General features: G+C 37.4%; 1 protein-coding gene across 1 annotated transcript in view; it reads left to right on the forward strand.

The window, feature by feature from the left end:
• PHIP (PHIP subunit of CUL4-Ring ligase complex) overlaps positions 1 to 21,805 on the forward strand; it is a gene marked incomplete at its 5' end in the record, with an annotated part of 109,430 nt that overhangs the window by 59,630 nt on the left and 27,995 nt on the right. The window contains 8 exons of the mRNA XM_082481492.1: positions 126 to 254; positions 5,456 to 5,681; positions 8,673 to 8,810; positions 9,860 to 10,043; positions 10,719 to 10,842; positions 18,186 to 18,326; positions 19,140 to 19,216; positions 19,965 to 20,196. Of these exons, the coding sequence (XP_082337618.1) occupies positions 126 to 254; positions 5,456 to 5,681; positions 8,673 to 8,810; positions 9,860 to 10,043; positions 10,719 to 10,842; positions 18,186 to 18,326; positions 19,140 to 19,216; positions 19,965 to 20,196 (1,251 nt within the window). The remainder of the gene's footprint in view (positions 1 to 125; positions 255 to 5,455; positions 5,682 to 8,672; positions 8,811 to 9,859; positions 10,044 to 10,718; positions 10,843 to 18,185; positions 18,327 to 19,139; positions 19,217 to 19,964; positions 20,197 to 21,805) is intronic.

A 21,805-nucleotide genomic window follows, 5' to 3' on the forward strand; every position in this document is an offset into this window, starting at 1 on the left:
CATCTAGCAGTATACTGTCTTACCGATTTTATAAATTTCAACATCAACACCACAGTTTTGAGAATCATAATTGAAAATTATTTATTTCTGGTAACTTAATTATTTTGTATGTTGATGTATTTCAGATTGAAGGACAAGGACATGGTGCAGTTTTTGACTGCAAGTGCTCTCCTGATGGACAGCATTTTGCATGTACTGATTCTCACGGTCACCTTCTGATTTTTGGCTTTGGTTCCAGTAGCAAATATGACAAGGTACAGTGCAAGATGAAAATCAAAATGTTTGTCTGTGTTGAATGCATTCATGCAAGCTTTCCTTCAGAGCTTCATTTCAAGAGGATCAACGCAATTTTGCGCCATTAATATGGGATGTTTCAAATTCCTGTTGTTGATATCGAGCTTTCTTTCACTGTCTTTTTTTAAACTATGGAAATATGCTGTTAAGTTACTGTTTACATGAGAAGTTAAAAATAATTAAAAAAAAAAATTACCTAGTCACTGTCTGTTTTATTAAGTGACGAGGTTACAAGTGTCTGCTAATGGATCTACATGGATAACATGAATAAACTGCAGTGGAATTGATGATAAACCTTTTGCTTTAAATATTTTTCTGGTTCCGAAGTAAGACCAAAAAGGGGAAGGGGGGGAGGGTTGTAATGCAACTAATTCCTGCTATCTGTATTTAAACATTGCGTAGCCTGGAAGGCTATTTATAATAAATGTACTATATGTTCTAGTGATAGTTTAAGTCTGCTAATGAAGTTCTGCTGTCGTGATGCCTTGGTGCTTGCACAGCAATGTTCCACTGTTACTGTGCAATTAAAATACTACATCTTTATTCTAATGTCATAGTCTACATTGTGTATTTTAAGTGTGGGTGTCTTGCCACAGACTCTCATGACTTTAAAGATACGTGGTGTTGGGTTTTTTCCCTTCTGTGGATGAACATGCTCTATGAACCATACAGGTTATCTAGTTTGAAGTGCCCTCAAGGTCCTAGTTCTCCTTTTACCACCCAAGGAAGAGGTGAGGTATGTCTCTTCTCCCTCTTTCTAAGAACTAAGCATTCTTATCTTCTCTATGATTTTCATCTCTGCTTCTGGTAGCTGATACTTGAAGGTTATTGAATTGCTCACTTCTGGATCTTGTCCCTCCTGCTTTGGATCTCTGGATTCAGGCTCGCCTTGAAAGCATGTTGGCAAACAGCAACACAGAGGGGCCTGAAGGAGGGAGAGCAAAAGGAATTTTAGTCTGTCTTTTAAGCCACTGCATTCTTTCTGTAGTCTTCCAGCTCTTACTTGGATGCTAGTTATAGCGGCATTTGCATATTGGGGATTTTTTTTTCTCCTTGTCTCTCAACTATGATTTGAAGTACTTGGTACTTGGCTGCTGTTGTTATCCCTCAGCTTTTATTAGCTGTGCATTTCCCCTTCCATTCCAAACAAAACAAATGAGCAGAGACACCACAAGCAAAGAAAACCAGGATTATCAGATCATTTTCAAGGTCTTTGTCTTTGTCGTTCTTACTCTTCCAAACTTTAAAGCCTGCTGTAATAGAAACTTTTTTCTCATCATGTCCATGGATTGTTCCAGGTTTATTTTTCTCTCCAGTTATTTTGGAAGTGTGGAGTCCTCTGATACTCAGAAACGTTGGAAATGAAATTGAAACCGAGAGCCTTTTTGTCTTTGCTGTGATAGACTAGGAGTTTCCTTTACACTGCCATTTGAGAATTTACCTTGTGAGGGATTAGATCTGTTTGAAGAATGAAAACAATTGCTTTACATTTCTTGAATTCTACAGACCCTTTGTTCTCTTGAGGTTTTTGCAGCAGCCTCTGAGAAAAGATTAAGTTTAAAACTTTTCACTTATTGGGTGATTTTAAATGATCCTCTCTAGCTGTTATTGTGCCAATGGTAATCTTGGCATTCTTGACCATAGAAGAAATGGGAGCAAATAGGACGTACATTTGTTACCTCTTTAATCTCAGTCTTAACTCTCAGAAAACTCATCTTGGAAGTCTCTGATCTCTTTCTTGACTGGTTCCATCTCCTTTTCATTTTTGTCTGACACGATTTATGGAAAACTGTAACTACAAATAGGCAGGTGCTGGAGATTCAGGGTTCTTATTTCAGCACCATCCTCTACCCTCCCCCATAAAAAGGGTTTTTTTTCCAGACATCTTGTGAGAATATGTTCTGATAGGACCTGCATTTTTGGGGCTTTAAAGTGGTTTCCATCCATCTTGGGGAATGATTTTTACAGAAGAAAGGAGTGTGGAAACCTGTCCTGTATTCCTGCGTTTGTGAGTTGTGCTCAGGATAATGATTATAGCTGAGATAGTGTTAGCTCTGCTTAGCTTGGTTTTCCACTTGTATGTTTTTTCACGTTATGTTCAGATAGTATCTGTGCTTCCTAGTTGACTGGAACCACTGTCCAGCCTTTTTTTTTTTTTTTTTCTCCAATGGGATCTTGGCCACAATGAAGGTGACAGGGTGGTTTTGGTTTGTTTTCTTATTTTCTTTTTTTGATGATACATTTTTTTGTGGAGTAATTCTTCAATAGGGAAAAAAGAAAAGAATACATTTGCTGCTTATTTGAGGCTCCTTTGTTATTTGACCCAATTAAGGGAACCTTGAGCCAATCTCAACTGAGATTTGTGACTGTGTGAAGATCATCAGAGATGAGATGAGCTCACTGTCAACAGGGCACGTGCACTTCAGAAGTTCTTGCTTAGGTAGAAACTTGTCCAGGAATGCCTGAATGACCTAAAGCATAAGGCACCTTTCTTTTAAATCTTAGATTCTTTCTTTTAAATCTTAGATTCTTTCTTTTAAATCTTAGATTCTTTCTTTTAAATCTTAGATTCTTTCTTTTAAATCTTAGATTCTTTCTTTTAAATCTTAGATTCTTTCTTTTAAATCTTAGATTCTTTCTTTTAAATCTTAGATTCTTTCTTTTAAATCTTAGATTCTTTCTTTTAAATCTTAGATTCTTTCTTTTAAATCTTAGATTCTTTCTTTTAAATCTTAGATTGGACTAGATCGCTGAGCTTCCTAAGGCTTTTGTTCTGTAGACTGTGGTTTGGGCAGTTCTTTGTTGCAAATTGACAGCTCCTGTGTGGTGGATTGATGGAAAGTGGGGAAAATCTCTTTGTGTTTGTGTGGGTGTGCCCATTTGGAGAAACTGAGCATTCTGGATGTGTAGTGTAGTTACTGAAGGAGAATCTACTTGTAGAGCTCAGACTTTGTGGAAAGCTTTTGCGCTCGAACCCAAGCTGGGTTTGTGAAGCCATATGTACAGAGGACTCGTGTCTCCTAATAGTGGTGTAGTATCTTTCTTTTGTCATGAATTTGATCTCTAATAGTATATCAAGAAATAGGTCTGATTGTTAGTATTTTTAACTGGTTGTCTGCTGAACATAGCCGTCTTAAGATTCTCTAAACCATCTAATTTTTCTGTAAGGACTTGGAGTAGCTGAGGATAAGATTGTTGACCTGGGTTCCAGTAGGGACATTCCAGTGTTCTACCTGAGAGTTGGTCTGAGCCTGGGTTCTGCATGAATGTCATTCTTACCTCGTGGAGTAGAAAATTGTTGTTTATTCTACTGTACTTGATTGCAGTACAGAGTACGCAGAAGAATAATTGCTAAGAAGTCCCTCATGATCTTGCACCGGAGGCAAAAGGTAGAGGTGACTCAGATCTTCAGATCTTCCCTTTGCTTACAAAACCTGCGATGCAGACAGCACTGTACAGCAAATCATAGTACATTAAAACTCACGGTCTGTATGACCATGCCATTGGAATTTCTTCTTTCTCAGCGTGGGAAGTACTTAATAGGAAAATTTACACTAGGTGAAAGTACTGGATACTCTGCTATCGTGATTCTAGGGAAAATTTTAAGTCTTCCTAGAGGACCTTTATCTTATTGAGCTATTTGAGCTGAAGGAACAAAGTTATTAAGCAGGCCTTGATTCTATTAGTCAGACACATGAAAGCAGTTACATCTTTCTCATTCGGCCTCTGTTAACTTAACAGAGAATCTCACAGCAGGATTTCATCCAGTCAGGGCTTGTTACTGTAGTGGGGTGTCATCTTGTCCATATGCGCTTTGTAAGGGTAAACTTTTGAATCCCTGAAGTAAATTCTTTGCCATTGCATCTTGCTGTGCATCTTCTCCTTTTTCTTCCTGTTGTTACTTTTCTGAACGTTTGTGGGGTCCACATCCCATGATTCCTATGATTTTTTTTTTTTTTTAAATCTACCTCATGCAGATGCGTGTAGGCACTTTCTGATGCTGCAGTTGACAGATGTTTGTCATCATCTTTCGTTCTTGGTCTTCTCATGTCCAGGACAGAAGAACTTTGTCATTGAGAGACCAGATCTCTGAGTAGACGCTACAACCTCTGCCTTATTGATTTCTGCATAACAAGTTACTGGAAACTATGTTATATTCTATGACAACTCAGGCATTCCTCTGTGCTCAAATACCTGTCTTCAATGTTAAAGACAAGATTTTTTTTTTTTTTTTTTTTTTGAAATCTCTATGCCTTGAGTCAATTACTTAATAATTTTTATGCTGCACTGGAAATCTAATTTGTGTGAATGATGATTTTATGATTTTATTTTTCTTGTTCAAAGTTAAACAGAGTACATGAGCTGCCAAGGGGATTGCTTGCCAGTAGGTAGTGTTGGGATGATGTGTAGTATATGCGTCAGCTTGTCTTGTGTTCTCTTTTTTCTCCTTGTGGTTCAATATCTTTCTGATTGAACAATACAGAGGTGCATGTGCTAGCAAGGGATGGGGCATAAGCCTTTTTACATACTATTTGGACAAAAGAATTCCTCAGTCTTGAGTGTCTGTGGAAAGTCATCTAGAATAAATTAATAGCAGGTGGACTGCAATAAAAAGGAAAAATTTGAGCCTAAAGAATTCAACTTTAGATCAGCTTTATTTTATCTACTGGAACTTTTTAACATATCTAGCATTATAATAAGAATACATATGTTTGGCTGCTAGTGTTTAAATATTTGGCAATGACATGATGTTATAAATATTCCTGTTCCTCCTCTTCCTACGCTATAGCTCATAAGTCTGTGACACAGTTTTCATTATCCAGACTATAAAAGAAAATTTGTAACCTATTTAATATGTCCATGCTGTGTTCTGTCAAATAGCTAAATACCGCCCCATTCCCCTGTTCTTTAAATGCTCCCCATCCTCATGTGTGCTTTATTCTCCTTGGAGTACAATCTAGAAAGGGAGTACTGGGGGAAAAAAATAATCATGGAGTCATTAAACTTTCTCCTTTAAGCTGAGATAAACAGATCAGCTTATAACCTTGTTTTTGCAAAAGTGACCATGAGTAACACTGTTAAAAATACTTCTGGCAGTTATCTTCTGTATGCTTTTTTTAATAGGTTCTTTAAAAAAATTACAAAATGACTTTGTTTACAGATAGCAGATCAGATGTTCTTTCATAGTGATTATCGGCCCCTTATCCGTGATGCCAACAACTTTGTCCTGGATGAACAGACACAGCAGGCTCCACACCTTATGCCTCCCCCATTTTTGGTTGATGTGGATGGCAACCCTCATCCTGCAAGGTATCAGAGGCTAGTTCCTGGTCGTGAGAACTGCAGGGAGGAACAGCTTATTCCTCAGATGGGAGTGACATCTTCAGGTATGGAAAATTTAAATTCAGTACACAGTAGCCTATCTAGTTACCTCCAGGTGTTCTACACTTTCCCTTTCACTTTGTCCTTTTTCTTCGTTTCTGGCCACAGTAGTTCACATAGTGTGGAAGAATTGCAGTGTCCTTGGCACTGATTGCTTGTGACAATTCCACTTACAGTATTGCCATCATTCAATAGTTGATGCTGCAGCACCTGTTTGTTAGGTTGGAGCTCATTTCATTATTGGAACAGTGTATGATGCTGAGTGAGCTTTCAGCTGATCTCTTTGGGGTAAGATTTTGTATTTCACAAAATCTAGGAAATTTTCCACAGATCGATTGGAACAGGTAACACCTGCAAGAAGAGAAAAATGAGAGGACACCTGAAACATGCAAAATCCTCTTCCTCTTTACATGAAGGTAGTCTTTCAGCTTCAGCTTTGATGGCTTGGTTAGAGAACTCTGAAGGCTTGATGTGGATACAAAATCTAGGAAGTTCCTCCAAAGTTGTATCCTCCATGCACACAACATGGGAGGAATGTGCATATTTTGGGTCAACAGCTGGCCTAAACAGGCTCCACATGGGTGAGGATGTAAAAATGATGCCTACTTGTGTGTCACTAGTTCGATAATAGTATGAATAGTATGAATGAGCAAACAGTGTCTGGTGACAGTAGCTTTAAATATTTTCAAGATAAGCATTGCTAAGTATTTGGATATTCTTGAAGATGTGGGAAAACTGACTGTGCCTGTAAATAGTGGCTTATATGTACACCCTACTTAATCTTGTGGTGTGTCAGACATTCCAGGAAGGTTAACTGACAGTGTTGTTATCAAAAGATCTCTTATTTGTAGACCCGAGGATTACAAGCCACTGAATACTTAAATAATAATTTTTAAGGAGAATTTCCATATTTCCTCCAAAATTATAGGAAGAAATGCTACCTGAGAAGCAACTGTAAGAAGGAAGAAATCCTTTCTGGTGGATGTATGCCATGTTTTATCTCTTTTTAGCTAGTGGCTTTGAAGCTAAATTGGATTTCCAAGAAAGGATGCAGTTTTACTTCATTGTTACAGTTACAGCATGGATCCATGACGTTCTGAAACTCTCCAAATTTGAAAATGTCCTGGGCACATTCTCCAATATAGTATCTTGAAACAAGCAAGACTCTGCACACAAACCCAACAATATTAAATTTGATGGTGTGGTTGCATGATACATGAATGCTTATAGGAAGATCACGTCCATAGCATTTTGTTTAATAGCAGGGAGCAATCAGCCAGGCTGACAGCCGGGGATTTTGGAGAGATGGAAGACATTTTTCTACCTCTTTACAATTTAGCAAAAATATATGCAGTCCTATGCAGAGCTTAGCTATGTTCACGTGTTTTATATGTTCCTTTCCGCTAAGGAAGCTCCACTTCTTTCTGAAAATTTGTTGTGGGATTTGGCGGATCTCCCTCAGAGCACTGACAATTTATTTCTTGTCAAGCTTTCCGTAGGGGCTTATAAGAGATGGGGAAATTCAGATAGTCATGCTTGATTTACTGCTTAGATGTACGTGAAGCTTCTTTAAACCACGTGTTTTGAAAAAAATCAAACATATACCAGTGTCTTTATTATTTGCTTTTTTAGAAGAAGCTTGCTGTTACTTTTGAAGGCAAAATCTCACAAGCTAGATACATAAAAACATTCATTTTGTTTAGGTAGCAGTTTCTTTATTTAAGATCATTCTTGGGTTATTAGTAATATTTCCCACTGTTCTCAGTAGACAGTGTGTCTGCTCATGAGATCACCAAATAAATACGACTCTCTCACTATGAGTCAGAAAACATCCAACTGTGGTTATACCAGAACTCATTCCATGATTCCAAGCTTCTGCTGCTTTAGGGAGGTTGACTTCAACTACAATAACCTTGAAACTCTGAGAGCACGGTCTTAAATATTTATATTCTTTCTGCATACCACCATGTATTAAGAGATGGCTGCTTGTGTGTAGCCACATAATCAAAGCTCTTCATTTCATAACACAATTACTGTAATATCTTGTCTTTGATCTTGCAATGTGCAGTTTATACTATATCTCTTTGGAATCGTGCTGGAAAAATAATTTCTGTAGCTTGTTTCTTTGAACATTGTCATCCCTCATTACAAAGTTTTGCAAGTTCTGCTTCTCTTGACCAGAGCTTCCCACTGCTCCACTCCACCATCAGACTATTCCACGTGGAGGTATCTGACTTCCTTTTCAAATCAGTACTGTAACCCTTGCCTTTCTCTCCATACCTCTCTACTTATTTTCTGACCATTGTGAGTACAAAAAGAGGTTTTGTGTTGTTTATGCTTACATACTGTGTATTTTGCTTGCTGCGCAAAACCAGAAGTGATTACAAGGTGATAATGCTGTAAGAACTACTTCCTGTCTTTTGTTCAAGAGACATCAAAAAGTAGGTTTCTTGGCTCTTCTACATACCAAAGAAAATTAGCGTTGCTTTACCTGTGTGATCTTTATGCCTGTGTGGAGCTCAGTCAAGCATTTTTACTGCTTGGTGTTCTCCAGTATAAAGAATTCTTTTTTAATTCAGTTAGACCTTCTTGATGTAGTTCTTTCGTTGAAGCTTATACTAAAGTGTTTTGTAATGCAGTTGAGGCAGGCTGAGCATGCATTTGAGCAATTTACATTGACTGAGCTGACAGTTGTATTAAGTTTCTATGACTCGCTGGCACTTAATAAAATTTAAACTTTTATTACAAATAGCATGTGATCATCTTGACCCTGGTCTAGAAAATATAATGCTCTCAATATATTAAGAAAAAAGTAGTCCTGTTTAAAAAAAAAAAAAAAAGGCTCTTACAAAAATACGCATTAGCCCATATTTACACATGTGATTATATGCTGTACTTTTTAAGTTTCAAAGCTAAAACTTAGATGAGCTGTTTGTAACAATTTTGTCTTCAAATCGACATTTGTGTGCTGTTCTCTTTTGTATTTTACTTCACAGGATTGAATCAAGTTCTTAGTCAACAAGCAAATCAAGAAGTTAGTCCGTTGGATAGCATGATTCAAAGACTTCAGCAAGAACAGGACCAGAGACGTTCTGGGGAGGCAGGAACCAGTACTACCAGCCGGATAAGCAGAGGTAGATTACTGGGCGATGGCTGTTGTGGCTTTTCTGTTGAAACAGCTGAGAGTTGGAAAATATAAATCATGTTATTGTGCATGATTTGTGCATTTTGTTGAACTACTAGAAAGGAGGTATGGAGCCATAGAAAATAATACAGCTTTCCCATCTTTTTTTACTTTTCTGCAAAATATCAGGATTCTTAATGTTACAAATTTTTCTTAAAGTTATTGTCTGCTCACTCGGGGAACTTGCAGCATCTGTGTTCCCTTAGAAGTAACTACCCTGCTATTTAATCTAGAACTGACCATCTACTTGATAGAAATCTGAATTGTCTCAAATAAAGAGATAGGAGGGAGAAAAGAGGAAAGAGCTGTTTGCTTTTCAGTGCAGCTGTTACATGTTTCCATGTCTTGCACTAGATTATATGGTAGTTTTCAACACTTAAAAAATCATGGTTAACAATTCACCTGAGAAAGCAAGAATAGCTTGTGTGTGGAGAGATGTGGAAAAATGTTCAAATATCGCTGCAATGTAGGTGTTTGAAGGATCCTGCATGTGTGTGTGGTTTTGGTTTGGTTTTATGTTTTGATCGTTTCAATTTCTTGTCTATAAATTTTACAGTTTGGATTCCTAATAATTTCCAGTGTTGTGGCTTCATTTTTTTGAAGGTAGAAGACTGTTGAAGAAATACACTGATTCAGTGAGATAACTCACTGTTTTATAGTACAGATCTAGAGTGCAGTAGCAATAGTCAGCTTCACATAAATGTTTTCAAAAGCATTTTTAAAGAAAAGCAAACCAAGGAGACATTTGCTTTGCTTGAGATTGTTGATGCATCTGTTCCTTTTCAATGTGAATTTTTAAACAGAGCACTGCAGGCTAGTAGCTGTTTAAATGTGTGTTGTGACTAAGAAATTGCTGAAATAGTTATATTTCAGTTAATATTTTATTTTATTTTGAAGTAATAGATGAATTCTTTTTTTCCTTTCACTTTGAGTTTTTCTTTTTAAATGCTTCCCTCAGAATTTCAGTTCAAGTACAACTATCACTTTTTGACTTTTTAGGTTCTGTAACTTCTACCTCAGAAGTACATTCACCACCAAATATAGGATTAAGACGTAGTGGACAAATTGAAGGTGTGCGCCAGATGCATAGCAACGCACCAAGAAGTGAAATAGCCACTGAGCGGGACCTTGTGGCTTGGAGTCGAAGGGTTGTAGTCCCTGAACTGTCTTCTGGTGTGGCCAGGTAAACATAGGCCAAGTTAGCAGTGAATTTTAATTTGGTGAACTTAGTAAAGTTGAAGAGTTTTGGAATTCATGTTGTCATAGAACTATTTGTGTAGTATTTATCTATTCTGTGGTCTCATATTTCTTATAAAATCAGTTTCAGTTTGAAATCAGTTGTTTGCATATAACTTGAAAAATCTTGAAATAATAGAAGTATTGTGAATAGGAATTGACCATTTAACAAATGATGGACTAATTTAACTTGTATATACAATGGGATCTATCTGCCGCAGTGTTTTCTGACTTGCAGCATAAGATTACAGTACTTTTTAACTCCCATTTGTTCCTGCCATTATATGGTATTTTACAGCTGGGACACTGACCTAATCCATTAGGTGCCTGAGGTGAATTTTGATTTCCAAACTGGAACTTTATTTTGTTCAGTATTTAACTCTTATGTTGAATACTAATGTCAATAAGTCAAAAACTCCTACTAGCCACAATCAAACATAAATTGCTCTAGCTCTTTGAAATAAGATTGGAATCTGATTTGAAGCCATATTCTCACTGTAAAGAGAGAACTGCTGTGTAAAGAATTTTTTTAAATCTTGAACATTTATTCCTTGATTTGGAATAGATCCTCTCAGTTGTTGTATTTTACTTTAAAGTTAATGTCTCAATTTTCTTTTTTCAGTAGGCAGGAAGAATGGAGAACAGCAAAGGGAGAAGAAGAAGTAAGGGTGTATCGATCAGAAGAGAAAAGAAAACATGTAACAAGTCACATTCAAAGAGAAAACAAAATACCATCTTTCTCTAAGGTAAATAGTTACTTGTACCATATTGCAGTATGAAGCATAACATTTAGCTCAATGTGTCAGGTCACATAAATTTACATTTCTCTTCTCAGCTTTAAATTTAAAAAATGGGTGCAGGAATTTGTTTACCTCCCCAGAATGAGGAAGCATGTCCCTCCTGATGTTTTGCTGTGTTCTGAATAAACAATGAGGATTGCTTGTAGAACCCCCTAAGTGAGAAGCCCTGTGAATCTAGGGCTAGGGACATGATTTGCTGTAGGGAGTCTGTCAGTATTAATCAATACATCCTGCTACTGTTGTCTGCTGTTTGACACACTATTCTGTGGAAAGGTTCAATTAAAACTCAAGTCATAGTTCTTGACCTTAGCACCTTTAAATACATCTCCAAATACAGTATTGGTTATTTTCTCTGATGGTACCCTCATAATCATATTGTGTTTTTTTTTATGGGATGTTTCGAAGTCATGCTTTCTTGTAGAGGTGGAGTGCATTTTTCAGAAAAGAGGAAAACAGGATAGATGAAATAGAAGGGAATGGGTTGTATTAAAAAAGAAATTGTCACAACTGACTTGATGTTTTCATATAGCTTATGAAAAAATGATGCCTTTATGCCGGTAAGAAAATGTGAGGGATATATATTCTATATATACAAAAATAATTTTGTTTTGTTGTTAGTTTTATCTGTATCTCACATGCTTATCTGTGCTTTTCTAGCTGAATAACCAACTATTGTAACAAAGTAAATTTTAAGCAACTGTAAAGGAGAACCCATGCTTTGAGTTCTGTAGTGTGCTTATTCTAGGTAAGACTTTCACCGTTAATCAAAAAGCTTTGTAAAGTACAGGCCTTCAAGACGCCTGCAAATTGTCCATTGAAAAGTAAAAATCACTGTGGGGTTCAAGGTGGAAAAGTGAAGAAATGAAATATTAAGAACAAGTATACACTTTATCAGAGCACCATAGTTAATGCCTGTGCTGTTTATTACACGCTTTGGGAGGAAAGGATGTTTTATGTGCAGTAGAAAGAGTAAATTTGAGATGCAAGTTTCTACTTGACACTAAATTTGAGTGTTAAGTTTACTTTGGTTGAGTATGAAAAGAGAAGCCAAAGCTTTCAAAACCAGTGAGGTGAACACTGTCCCATCCCCAAACAGTCCGCTAATAATTTAAATTTTTTTATTGAATTCCTTAAATTTTTCTTCAATGTATTAAAATTTTGTACATTGCTGTCTTAAGAAAAGCGACCGATAGTTTCAGTGATGTAGTCACCAACATTAAGTGTGCTTGCCCTAGATAAAACAAACAAGTATTTTTGTCGGTGTATATCCAGGTGTTGTATATAGGGGGGAAGAAGCTCTGTGCCACTTATGGTTTTGTAGGTGGCCATGACAGGCCTCATAAATGAAATACAAAGACATCAGGATTCTTGGTAACTCCTGTTTTTCTCTTGGGAATAGTAGAAAATGCGCCTCACAAATTCAGATGTTATTTCTTGCCTTGAGGTGATGTATTCTGATGCTGAATTATAGACTTTCTTTTAGTTTAATTAAACGATTGCACTTCTCAAGGGTTTCTTTTTTTTCCCTTCAACTACAGCCTAGTCAAAAGATCCTGATAATGTGAATTCCTACCAACTTACCCTTAAATTTCTAATTGGGTTACAGTGTTCCTAAAATACCACTAGGACATAAAAATAGAAGAGTAGGCTAGTTGGTCTAGGATTTTGGTTTCAGCAATTACTTTTATTACATCTTTGTCTCAAAGAAACTTAATGCGGATGTTTTTGAAAATCCTTTCTCAGAGGAGTCATCTTTTAGTCTCCAAACTTCAAAGGTAGCACTGGATCCTTTTGAGCCCCATATTTTTGTTGTGGGTATTTATGCCCTTAAAATCCTTTAGATCAAAAGCTATCTTATGAAACCGAAGATAGGTTTTCCTATATTTACCCGGAGAAAAACGTGCCCTTCATTTATCTTAGTCCCTAGAGGGTCTGTGATCTGGATTCTGATGCCCAGGATGTGAGGGAGACATAACTTGGTAAATCCTTTAGTCACTTCCCGCCTTTGTTCTGAGGAAATACAGCAAAAAGCAGACAGTCATGGTCTCTGCGCTTGAGTATGCCAGTAAATTTTCCATATAGATGTTATTGCTGAATTCCATAACACTTTCAGCACATTTGAATAAATCCCTCTTAAACCCTACAGGACACTTTTTAATGGCGTTTTGGGACAAAACCTCATATTCTTCCATAGTTTATTCTTCGTTAAATGTGTCTCTCTTTGGAGGAGTTGAGTTGTTGAGAAATACACTAATTTAAATCCCTTGAGATAAATTACAGAGGGACTCAGAAATTAGTAGATATCAAATGGACTTTATATAAGCAAATTTGCAAGCAGAAAAGGGTGCTTAATCCCAAATGATTGAGTCTCCCAAGTTAATAAAAGGCTAAGATTTTAGCGATTTTTCGTTGTTGCTTGTGGTTGGCATGAGCATCGCTTTTGCTCAATAGTGTCTGATCAATAGAAATGGTGGATTGGAATTGTCATCTTCTGTAGTGTCCATAATAAAATAAAATAAATGCCTGGGAAGAGAAGCAAGACCAACTGTGCTCCAGAAACTGTTGTGCGATATTTTTAGGGTTTTTTTAAAAATAGAAATTAGTAACTTAATTATAACAGCTCTTCTGTTGCTGTTCTTTACAGTGACTTGTGTCGCTTTAAATACAAACTGTGTTAGGTTGAAGATAGAACCAGGAAGTGCTGGGTAAATCTTGCTTTTCCTTGACTGCATGCAGTAGGTTTTGAGACTTGATACCTTGTAATTTATATTACAGTAGTATTGCGAGACTACAGTCCTTTCATGTTGCATAGTGAATTCTTAAGGGTTTAATGAGAGAATTTGTGAACTAGAGAAGATGGGGAACACCTCAAACAAAATGCAGGGGAAAACATTATCTTCTAGTAATCTGCAGACCTCAGAATTACAGTGTTAAGAATTCTAGAAGGTGTGTCATTCTACAGTACTGTCAGCTGGTCGGGGAACAGAGTAAACAGGGCTTGTATTAAAACATTGTCCTCGTGTGCAAATTTAGTTGTATTCATACCAGTAGGAAATACTAATTTTTGTATCAACTGTATAGCGTGCTTGGGTAAAAAATGTTCCCAGTCCAAGTAATTGGAGTATTAGTTCATTTAACCACTGGGATTACAGAGCATTTTCATGAATATTAGAGTGTGAAATTTCTGTATGCTACAGGGTTGGTGTAGTGTGTGTCCTAGGAAAAAAATTACCAAAAAAAAAAAATATTTCTAATTACCATTAAGTGGAAATCGTAAGCAGAAATTTCAAGTAAGCATAGGCCTCTTGTGATAGGTGCAAATGACTGTAATGTGTGCGTTATTTTGCTGAAGGTAGCTTAGTTGTGTTCCTCAAAAGTAGTAATTTTTCCAATGAAAATATTATTTAAACACTACTTCCGGATAAATCGGCATGATGTTAAGAGGAAAATAATCTAAAACTGGAGAGACTAGCACTTAGTGCTTGGTGTTTGTTACACTTCTCGCTAATTTCTTATGTGAATGTGATGTGGTAAGAGTGAAAACTAAGTAATGACAAGTGCTGATCCAGACTTGAGGAGAATATAGAAGGATGCTTTTAGCCAAAGAGAAGATGGCAGGACAAGAGGCAGTGGGCACAGACTGCTGAAACAAAGGAGGTTTTGCCTGAACGTAAGGAAGCATTTCACTGTGAGGGTGACTGAGCACTGGCACAGGCTGCTTGGAAGGGCTGTGGAGTCTCCAACCTTGGAGATACTCAGAAGTTGTCTGGACGTGGTCCTGGGCAGCTGAGTCTAGGTGGCCCTGCTTGAGCCCGGGCATTGGACAAGATAACCTCCAGAGGTCCCTTCCAGCCTCACCCATTCTGTGAAATAAAACTGCTTTATGCACTAACAGCTTTGCCGATTCATTGTATTTATCATCTGGGGAGCACTCACGGTCATTGAAGTATGTTAAACTTGAACAAAGGTATATATTAATGACCTTGGTAATACAAAAGTATCCCTTGCCAGAAAAATAAGAACTTAAATTCAGTAAGGGCAAATGTCAGTTGAGATAAATTTGGGGTTGAAGAACTTAAATAACATATCTAGTCAAGAATGAAAGCAGTTATGTAGGCTAATTGACAAATTGATTTTTCTTTCAGTGTAACATTTCAAACATACTGTTGTGAAAAGCATATGCAGACAAAAAAGTGAAAGTTTCTTTTCTTTGTCTTAAAGAGGCTGTGAGCATCTGTTTAATGTTGAGATTCTGATACTGGACATATGCTTGTGCCCTGCCCCTGTTTAACCTTCTAGTAGAGGTTAATTCCTTTTGTCTTAAGGAAGGAGGAACCATTTTCAGAGAAAGAATAGATACTGCTGGGGAAGAAGTACTGACGCCCACCCTTTAGGTACTTGTAAGTGTTGATGAGGTCCCCTGTCAGTCTTCTACAGGCTAAACAGACCCAGGTCTCTCAGCCTTTCCTCATGAGAGAGATGCTCCATTCCCTTGATCATCTTTGTAGCCCTCTGCTGGACTTTCTCCAGTAGTTCCCTGTCTTTCTTGAACTTGGGAGTTGAAATTGTACTCCAAATTCTAGTTCTAAGCTCTTTCTTTAGGATCTATATTGGGGAGGTAGGGAGCAGGGGAAAGACCATCAGCTATTTTCCCTCAGTTGTTGAAAATGTTGGTGACGAGATTCCATTTTGTCAGGAAAAGCTTGTAATGCTTTATCTTTTTAGTTAAACCTTCACACTCAACCTCACCCCTCCCCTAAACGAATAAAGATTTGCCTGAGCTGCAGCTTCTCATCAGATTTTGACAAAGCTGTGCTGAGTAGGAGTGATGTTAAAATATGCTTTTTGGCAAGATGTGGAAAATGTATACCTTATGGTGGCTTTTCTGGTCCCTGCTTGAGACAAGGTGACATCCAGAAGTCCCTTCAACTTCAGTCATTCTGTTACTTATGGATAACTGTTTGTGGTTTTGTTTTCTGTTTTGTTTTTTGTTTTTTTTTTCTCTGTTGTTGCTTTGGCATTGCATCTTTCTCAAAGCAGTTTGTTACCCTTTGGCATCACTGTGGCCCAATGTTTACATGCTGATGTTACTTGCTTCCATGAAGGAATGATTTTAGGGGGGGACAGGAATTGGGGTGTGTGGGTTTTTTGGTTTTGTTGTTGTTTTTTTTTGGTTGTTTTTTTTTTTTTTTACTCAGGCTTTGAACTGCCTAAAGAGAAGAACTCTTTCCAAAACCAGAGTAACGCAAAGTGCTTCAGTTTTCCATTGATCTGTAGTTTTAGTATAAGTAGGGAAAAGCTATATTTATAACAACTGTTTGAGAAATCTCACCTCTGAATAGAAATGGGGATGTGAACTTTTAGGTTTCTATAAAGAAGACATAAGCATTACAATCAGGCTGTAATGTAGCTTCTGCAAAACGTGTCCTCGTTATTATAAAGGATACTTCACTAGTTTGTTTTATTGGTCTGATGTTGACGATGCTTCCTCATACTGTGTTTCATGATGCCAAGAGGCAGATGGGCTTTATTAATAAAATTTTTTAAAAAAGTCGCAATTCAGTAGCAGAAGCAAGTTGCTGTAACTCTGGCTTTTGTGACCTCTCTGCTTCAGCAGTGAATCTTGAGAGCTTGACAAGAAGTGAGCAACCCCAGAAGGCTGAGGGACTGAAGGCTGTGTGATGGGCTCAGCCACTCGTCTTAGGGCTGTCTCGGAGCTGTTCTGGGTCGGGTCAGAGCAGCTGGAGGAGATCTGGTATGTGCTGCCACTTAGAATCCAGAAGAAGGAATGCCCCAAGTTTGGGGCAATGTTAAATGCTGATTGCTGAGTAGTCCCATTAGAAGGTTCTCTGGTAGCTGTGCTGTCAGTGGTAGCTTCCCCGATTTGAATTCACTGGACAGAACAACAGAAACACAGTGCTCACTGAATAGAGCGTAGACCAGTTTGTGTTGGTCCTATGTGCTTTGGTGAAAACTATAATGCAATTGTCCAGATTGGTGTGGTGGCCTACCCTACCCTACTGAACTGTTGCGGTCATGCTGAAAAAGGTGTGTATCTCTAACAGGAAGGTTAGGAGAAAAGCTGCTACCAGAGTTCTGCAGTTTAAGGTAGATTATTGTGGCTAAGTAAAGCCAACTTAGCTACTGCTGCTTAGCCAAGTTTTATTTAGTACAGTTTTCACCAAAAAGTGTTTACCTCATGAACCAACTTTCATCATACATGACAGGAAAGTTCTCTTTCCTACAAAAGAAAAAAATCCAAGAGGACTAGGTACAAGCAGTCTGCCCTACTAGAGGGCTCTGATAACATTAGTACCTTTCTGTGGTTTGCTCCAGTTCTGCTTTCTTCATCTCTGGGACTGTATCAGCACCTAATAGATTAGGTAACTGAGGTTTCCTTTATGGAAGAAAGAGAGCACTGGGGATGTGTACCTCCTTTTGTGGCATCTAGGAATGTGTCCAGAAACTATTTTGTTGAATCTGAGCTAGGCTGAAGTTCAAATATCCATGTCAAAAAAGTTAGCACAAAACTGTTGAAACTGAGATTGTAGCTCTTGATTTTTTTGCTGAGCCTTGGGGTCTAATACAAGATTACACACTTTGTGTTGAGAGCAAGGGTTTGCATAATGTATGTTCTACAGGAGGAACAAAATCTCTTTATGCTGGAGTGTGAGGTCTTAATTACAGCCTTCTTTCATTCTTCTAAGCTTCATAAGAACTCGGATTCTTTCCAATTGACTCATTCATTCGAACTCTTCCAAGCATCATCTTACCACTTAAAGGCCTTTACTTGGTAACAGTCATCTCTGTTATGCTAAGGGATGTGTTACTCTATGAGTTTGTCTTCTAATAGATCTGACCCCTCAGCTGCAAAAGAACACAATCTGGAGTTCTCTGTAAGAATCCCTTTTCCTCTGGCAATTTTTAGTGGAAATTTGAGCTGTTACAAGCTCTGAGCAGCCTACCAGTAGTTAACCAATGAACACCTTGTAGAGAACAAAGAATTTTAATAATTTGAGATAAGAATTTTCTATTCTATCTGGGAAGAAATTTTAATTATTTCCAGAACATACTGAACTGCTTGGTGCTTACATTCAACTATGCATGTGGAGTGTTTTCTTCAGCAGCTCTTTAGTTTTGGACTTGTGGCCTGTTTCAAGTTTTATGGTGTTGAAACTTTTTTGCTACTGCAAAGGTTGCTTCCTGGAATACTATTATTAAAGAAAATGCAATGTATTAATAAAATGTATACTCAAAAATAATGCATTTTGACTTTCATGTCTTCACAGAACCATTCCCATGATCATTTACTAGACGCTAGTGACTCAAGAAAACAGCAAGCTAATCAGCACAACTACCGTACGAGATATGCAGTAGAAGAAACTGCAAGGCCTCCTGAAGAGTTAGAAAATGGACACAGTTCCTCAGATGTAAGATCCTTATTCATGAGGCAATCTTATATATTCTTTCTACTCATTAAGCTCCTGCTTCAGCTAATTAAACACTGTTTCTAGTGGAAACTCAGATTGTGTTTTTCATTGTGCATTTTCTTTCACCTCTTTAAAAATTGCTGTTGAATTAGATTTTTGCATGCTGTTCTATGTGTTTAGTTTTGACTAAAAAGTAATTAACGAAAGGGGGAAATGCTTATTTGTAAGGGCATTTTGCAAAGTATATGTGTGCAACGTTAAATATTCCCTGTATTTGTGAGCCTAATCAGTATGGCCCATATGGCATCAGCATCCTCACCAGCTCTTGGTGGCCCTACTTGAACAGGGAGGTTGGATAATACGACCTCCAGAGGTCCCTTCCAGCCTCAGCCATTCTGGGCTTCTGTAGCTACAGTGGGGAAATGTGTAATAAGAGTATATAAGGTTTGTACTGGGTTTTTGTTTGATGTTAATGGAAAATATGTGGAAATACTGCATTTAAAAGGGCTGACAATAATTTTCAAAAAGGTAAGCTAGCCTTTTCAAATGGAGATTGAGAAGTGCTCAGGTCTCCACTGGCTATATGTTTAAAAAAAGTTGCTCTACATTGCCTGTCTGTCCAGGCATAGATATTTTCTTTTTTCTTCTTATTTAATTAAGTCAGTTAAAGTAAAGTAACTATCTGCAAACTAAAATGCTTTTTTAACAACATAAAGCCTAGAAGAGTCTCAGTCATATTGCCATGCATTATAATTTTTTTGAGTTTCAAAGCAAATGCTTTCTTTTTCCCTGCCTCCTTTCCCCATTTGTTAGGAAGGGGAAGTAGCTGTTGCCAGTGGTGGAACATCAGAGGATGATGAAAGAGCATGGCACAGTGATGGCAGTTCTAGGTAAGTGACAGTATACCTTACAGAGAAAAGTCCTGCTGATAAATTTTGAATAATCTTCTCTGTTAATGAGTAATGACTGGAACTTGTGCACATTTAGAAGAAAAGATGAAAAAGAAAACTTCAGGATTTAATTTTGAGCTGTATTACTAACTAAAATTTAGGGAAGCTTTCATCCTTGTTTGCCGGAAGCAGAATTGTTTCCGATTGGTTTTGCAGGAGGGTTTTTCTTTGCAAGCACAGGCGCGCTTCAGGCATGTGGTAGCAGTTTCCTGTGACTGTCAGTCTAAGCCGTGTGACTGCCTCTGCTGACCCTTGGCTTGAAATCAGAGAGCAGAGATTGAGGTAGCTTCAACACATCCTTTGTTTCTTCTTTAGCAGATTTTTTTTTTCTGTTAACTTTTTGTTCACAGCTATTCAAAACCAGAAGTCCTAAGAACAATAGCCAGACTTTAACAGGTATTGTCTTGAATTGACCAAGTAAACTAAACAGTGGATTTACTTCTAGTGATGCTAGAAGTTAAGCGTCTTGCAAGACTGAATGATCAAGGCTTTTAGTTTACTACCATTTAAGTTGTAGATTGAATACAGGGGTTTAGGCGCTGGTCGTAACTAGAAAGGTATTGTAGTTATCTAGAGTGTTAACTATAATCTTGTATTGGGTTATATTATATAATCCAATGCACTCCAAATTGCTCTTCAACTTTTTTGTTTTTTAATTTCTTTTTTTTCTTTGGCGTATCATACGCAGTGACTACTCTAGTGATTATTCTGACTGGACGGCAGATGCAGGAATCAATTTGCAACCACCAAAGAAAATTCCTAAAATTAAAACAAAGAAAGCAGAAAGTAGTTCAGAGGATGAAGAAGGACCTGAAAAACAAAAGAAGCAAATTAAAAAGGAAAGGAAGAAAGGGATTGAGGAGAAGGATGGACCATCAACATCACCAAAGAAGAGGAAACCCAAAGAGAGAAAACAAAAGGTTGGAAGTTCTTTGTATATTACAGGATGCTCGATCCTGCTGTCTTAGAAAGAATTAGGTGAATTATTGTTACGTATACAACTTAATATTGTCTGACTTGAAAACACATTGTGACTTTTACTTATAATAAATCATAATTACTGACTCTTGTAAGTCAAATGACAGATTGCTCTAATAATACGCTTTCTAAATATGATACGTTTCACTTAAAGAACATTTTTGATGTCCTTAACAGCATCTTTTCTCAGACCAGAAACTTTTTTTCTGTGGATGTATTGAGTATTGAAATTACAGGCACATGTTATACTTCAGCTGTGCTGACTGTCTCCCCACTTAATTGCAGTTTCTTTTAGATCTGCACAACCATGTCTTGTCTTTTCTCCAATTCCGCGATGTTTGATATTTGCATTATGGTTGCCACTGTACTTCCATCAAGGGGAATTTTGCTTGATGAGGGGTTTGAGTCTGTCTATTTGTGTTTTGTTTGCTTTCCAATATAACGATGTCATTCCAGTTTAGATCAGCACATGGAAATTTTTAGTGACTTTTGTTGCTTCCAATGTGTTGTGTTTTTTGGGGTGTGTGTGTTTTGTTTTTAATTAAGTGTTAGATCAGAAACCTTTTATTTCTTCATTCTTTCTTTACAGAGACCAGAAGTGATCTCTCTGGTAGATGCTAATTGCTTTCATAAGCTCATAGCTTTCTATTTTTGCAATACCCAAGGAAACCAACTATATCATCTAAGTAACTAAATACCTGTATTTTGTTTGTTTATAATATTAGGAGTCCTCAGATCATTATTGCAGCATTTCAGCCCTCATTAGATGGTAGACTGACAAAAAAAAGCTGTTTTAATATGCAGATTGGCATAGTACCAGCTTGACCATGAGTCTTTGGTACAACGTGCAGGATGTTAGGTGGTAGGCTTTACTCTTTGATTAGGCTACTTTTTGTTTATTGTACGCAGTCATTGGTTCTAGTATCAATACTGATAGTATCTTGGTATTTATACCACGTCTGAAACCAAGAAGAAGGTATAAGGTCAGGAAAATAGATGTTCTGTTTTGTTTTTTTAATGGTTGAAACCTCTAGTTCAGTGTTTTATTACAAAATATGAGACTGGCTGACAGCCTAGTATTTCCACTTAGATTAAAGCTGAACTGAGTGTTTTGGGAATCTTGCGTCCATTTTGGTCTCAGTTACCAAGATGCAGGAGGTCTTCGATTCCAAAAATATCAGACTTGGATATTTCTTCTGATTTTTAAAGATGGCCTGCTCCTTTCTTTAACACAAAATATTAGGCTGGAAGGAATATCAGAAAACCATCCCTCTTCCCTCTGCCCCTAGGAAGGGTTAATCATAGAATCAGTGAGGTTGGAAGGGACCTTTAAGATCATCAAGTCCAACCATTAACCTACCCTGATAAAAACACCACCACTTCTAAACCATGTCCCTAAGCACCTCATCTACCCTTTTCTTAAACACCTCCAGGGATGGTGAATCCACCACCTCTCTGGGCAGCTTATTCCAATGTTTAATAACCCTTTCAGTGAAAAAATGCTTCCTAATATCCAATCTAAACCTGCCCTGACATAACTTGAACCCGTTT

The sequence above is a fragment of the Vanellus vanellus genome (assembly GCF_965231255.1).
Source record: "Vanellus vanellus genome assembly, chromosome: 3".
Taxonomy (NCBI): Eukaryota; Metazoa; Chordata; class Aves; order Charadriiformes; family Charadriidae; genus Vanellus; species Vanellus vanellus.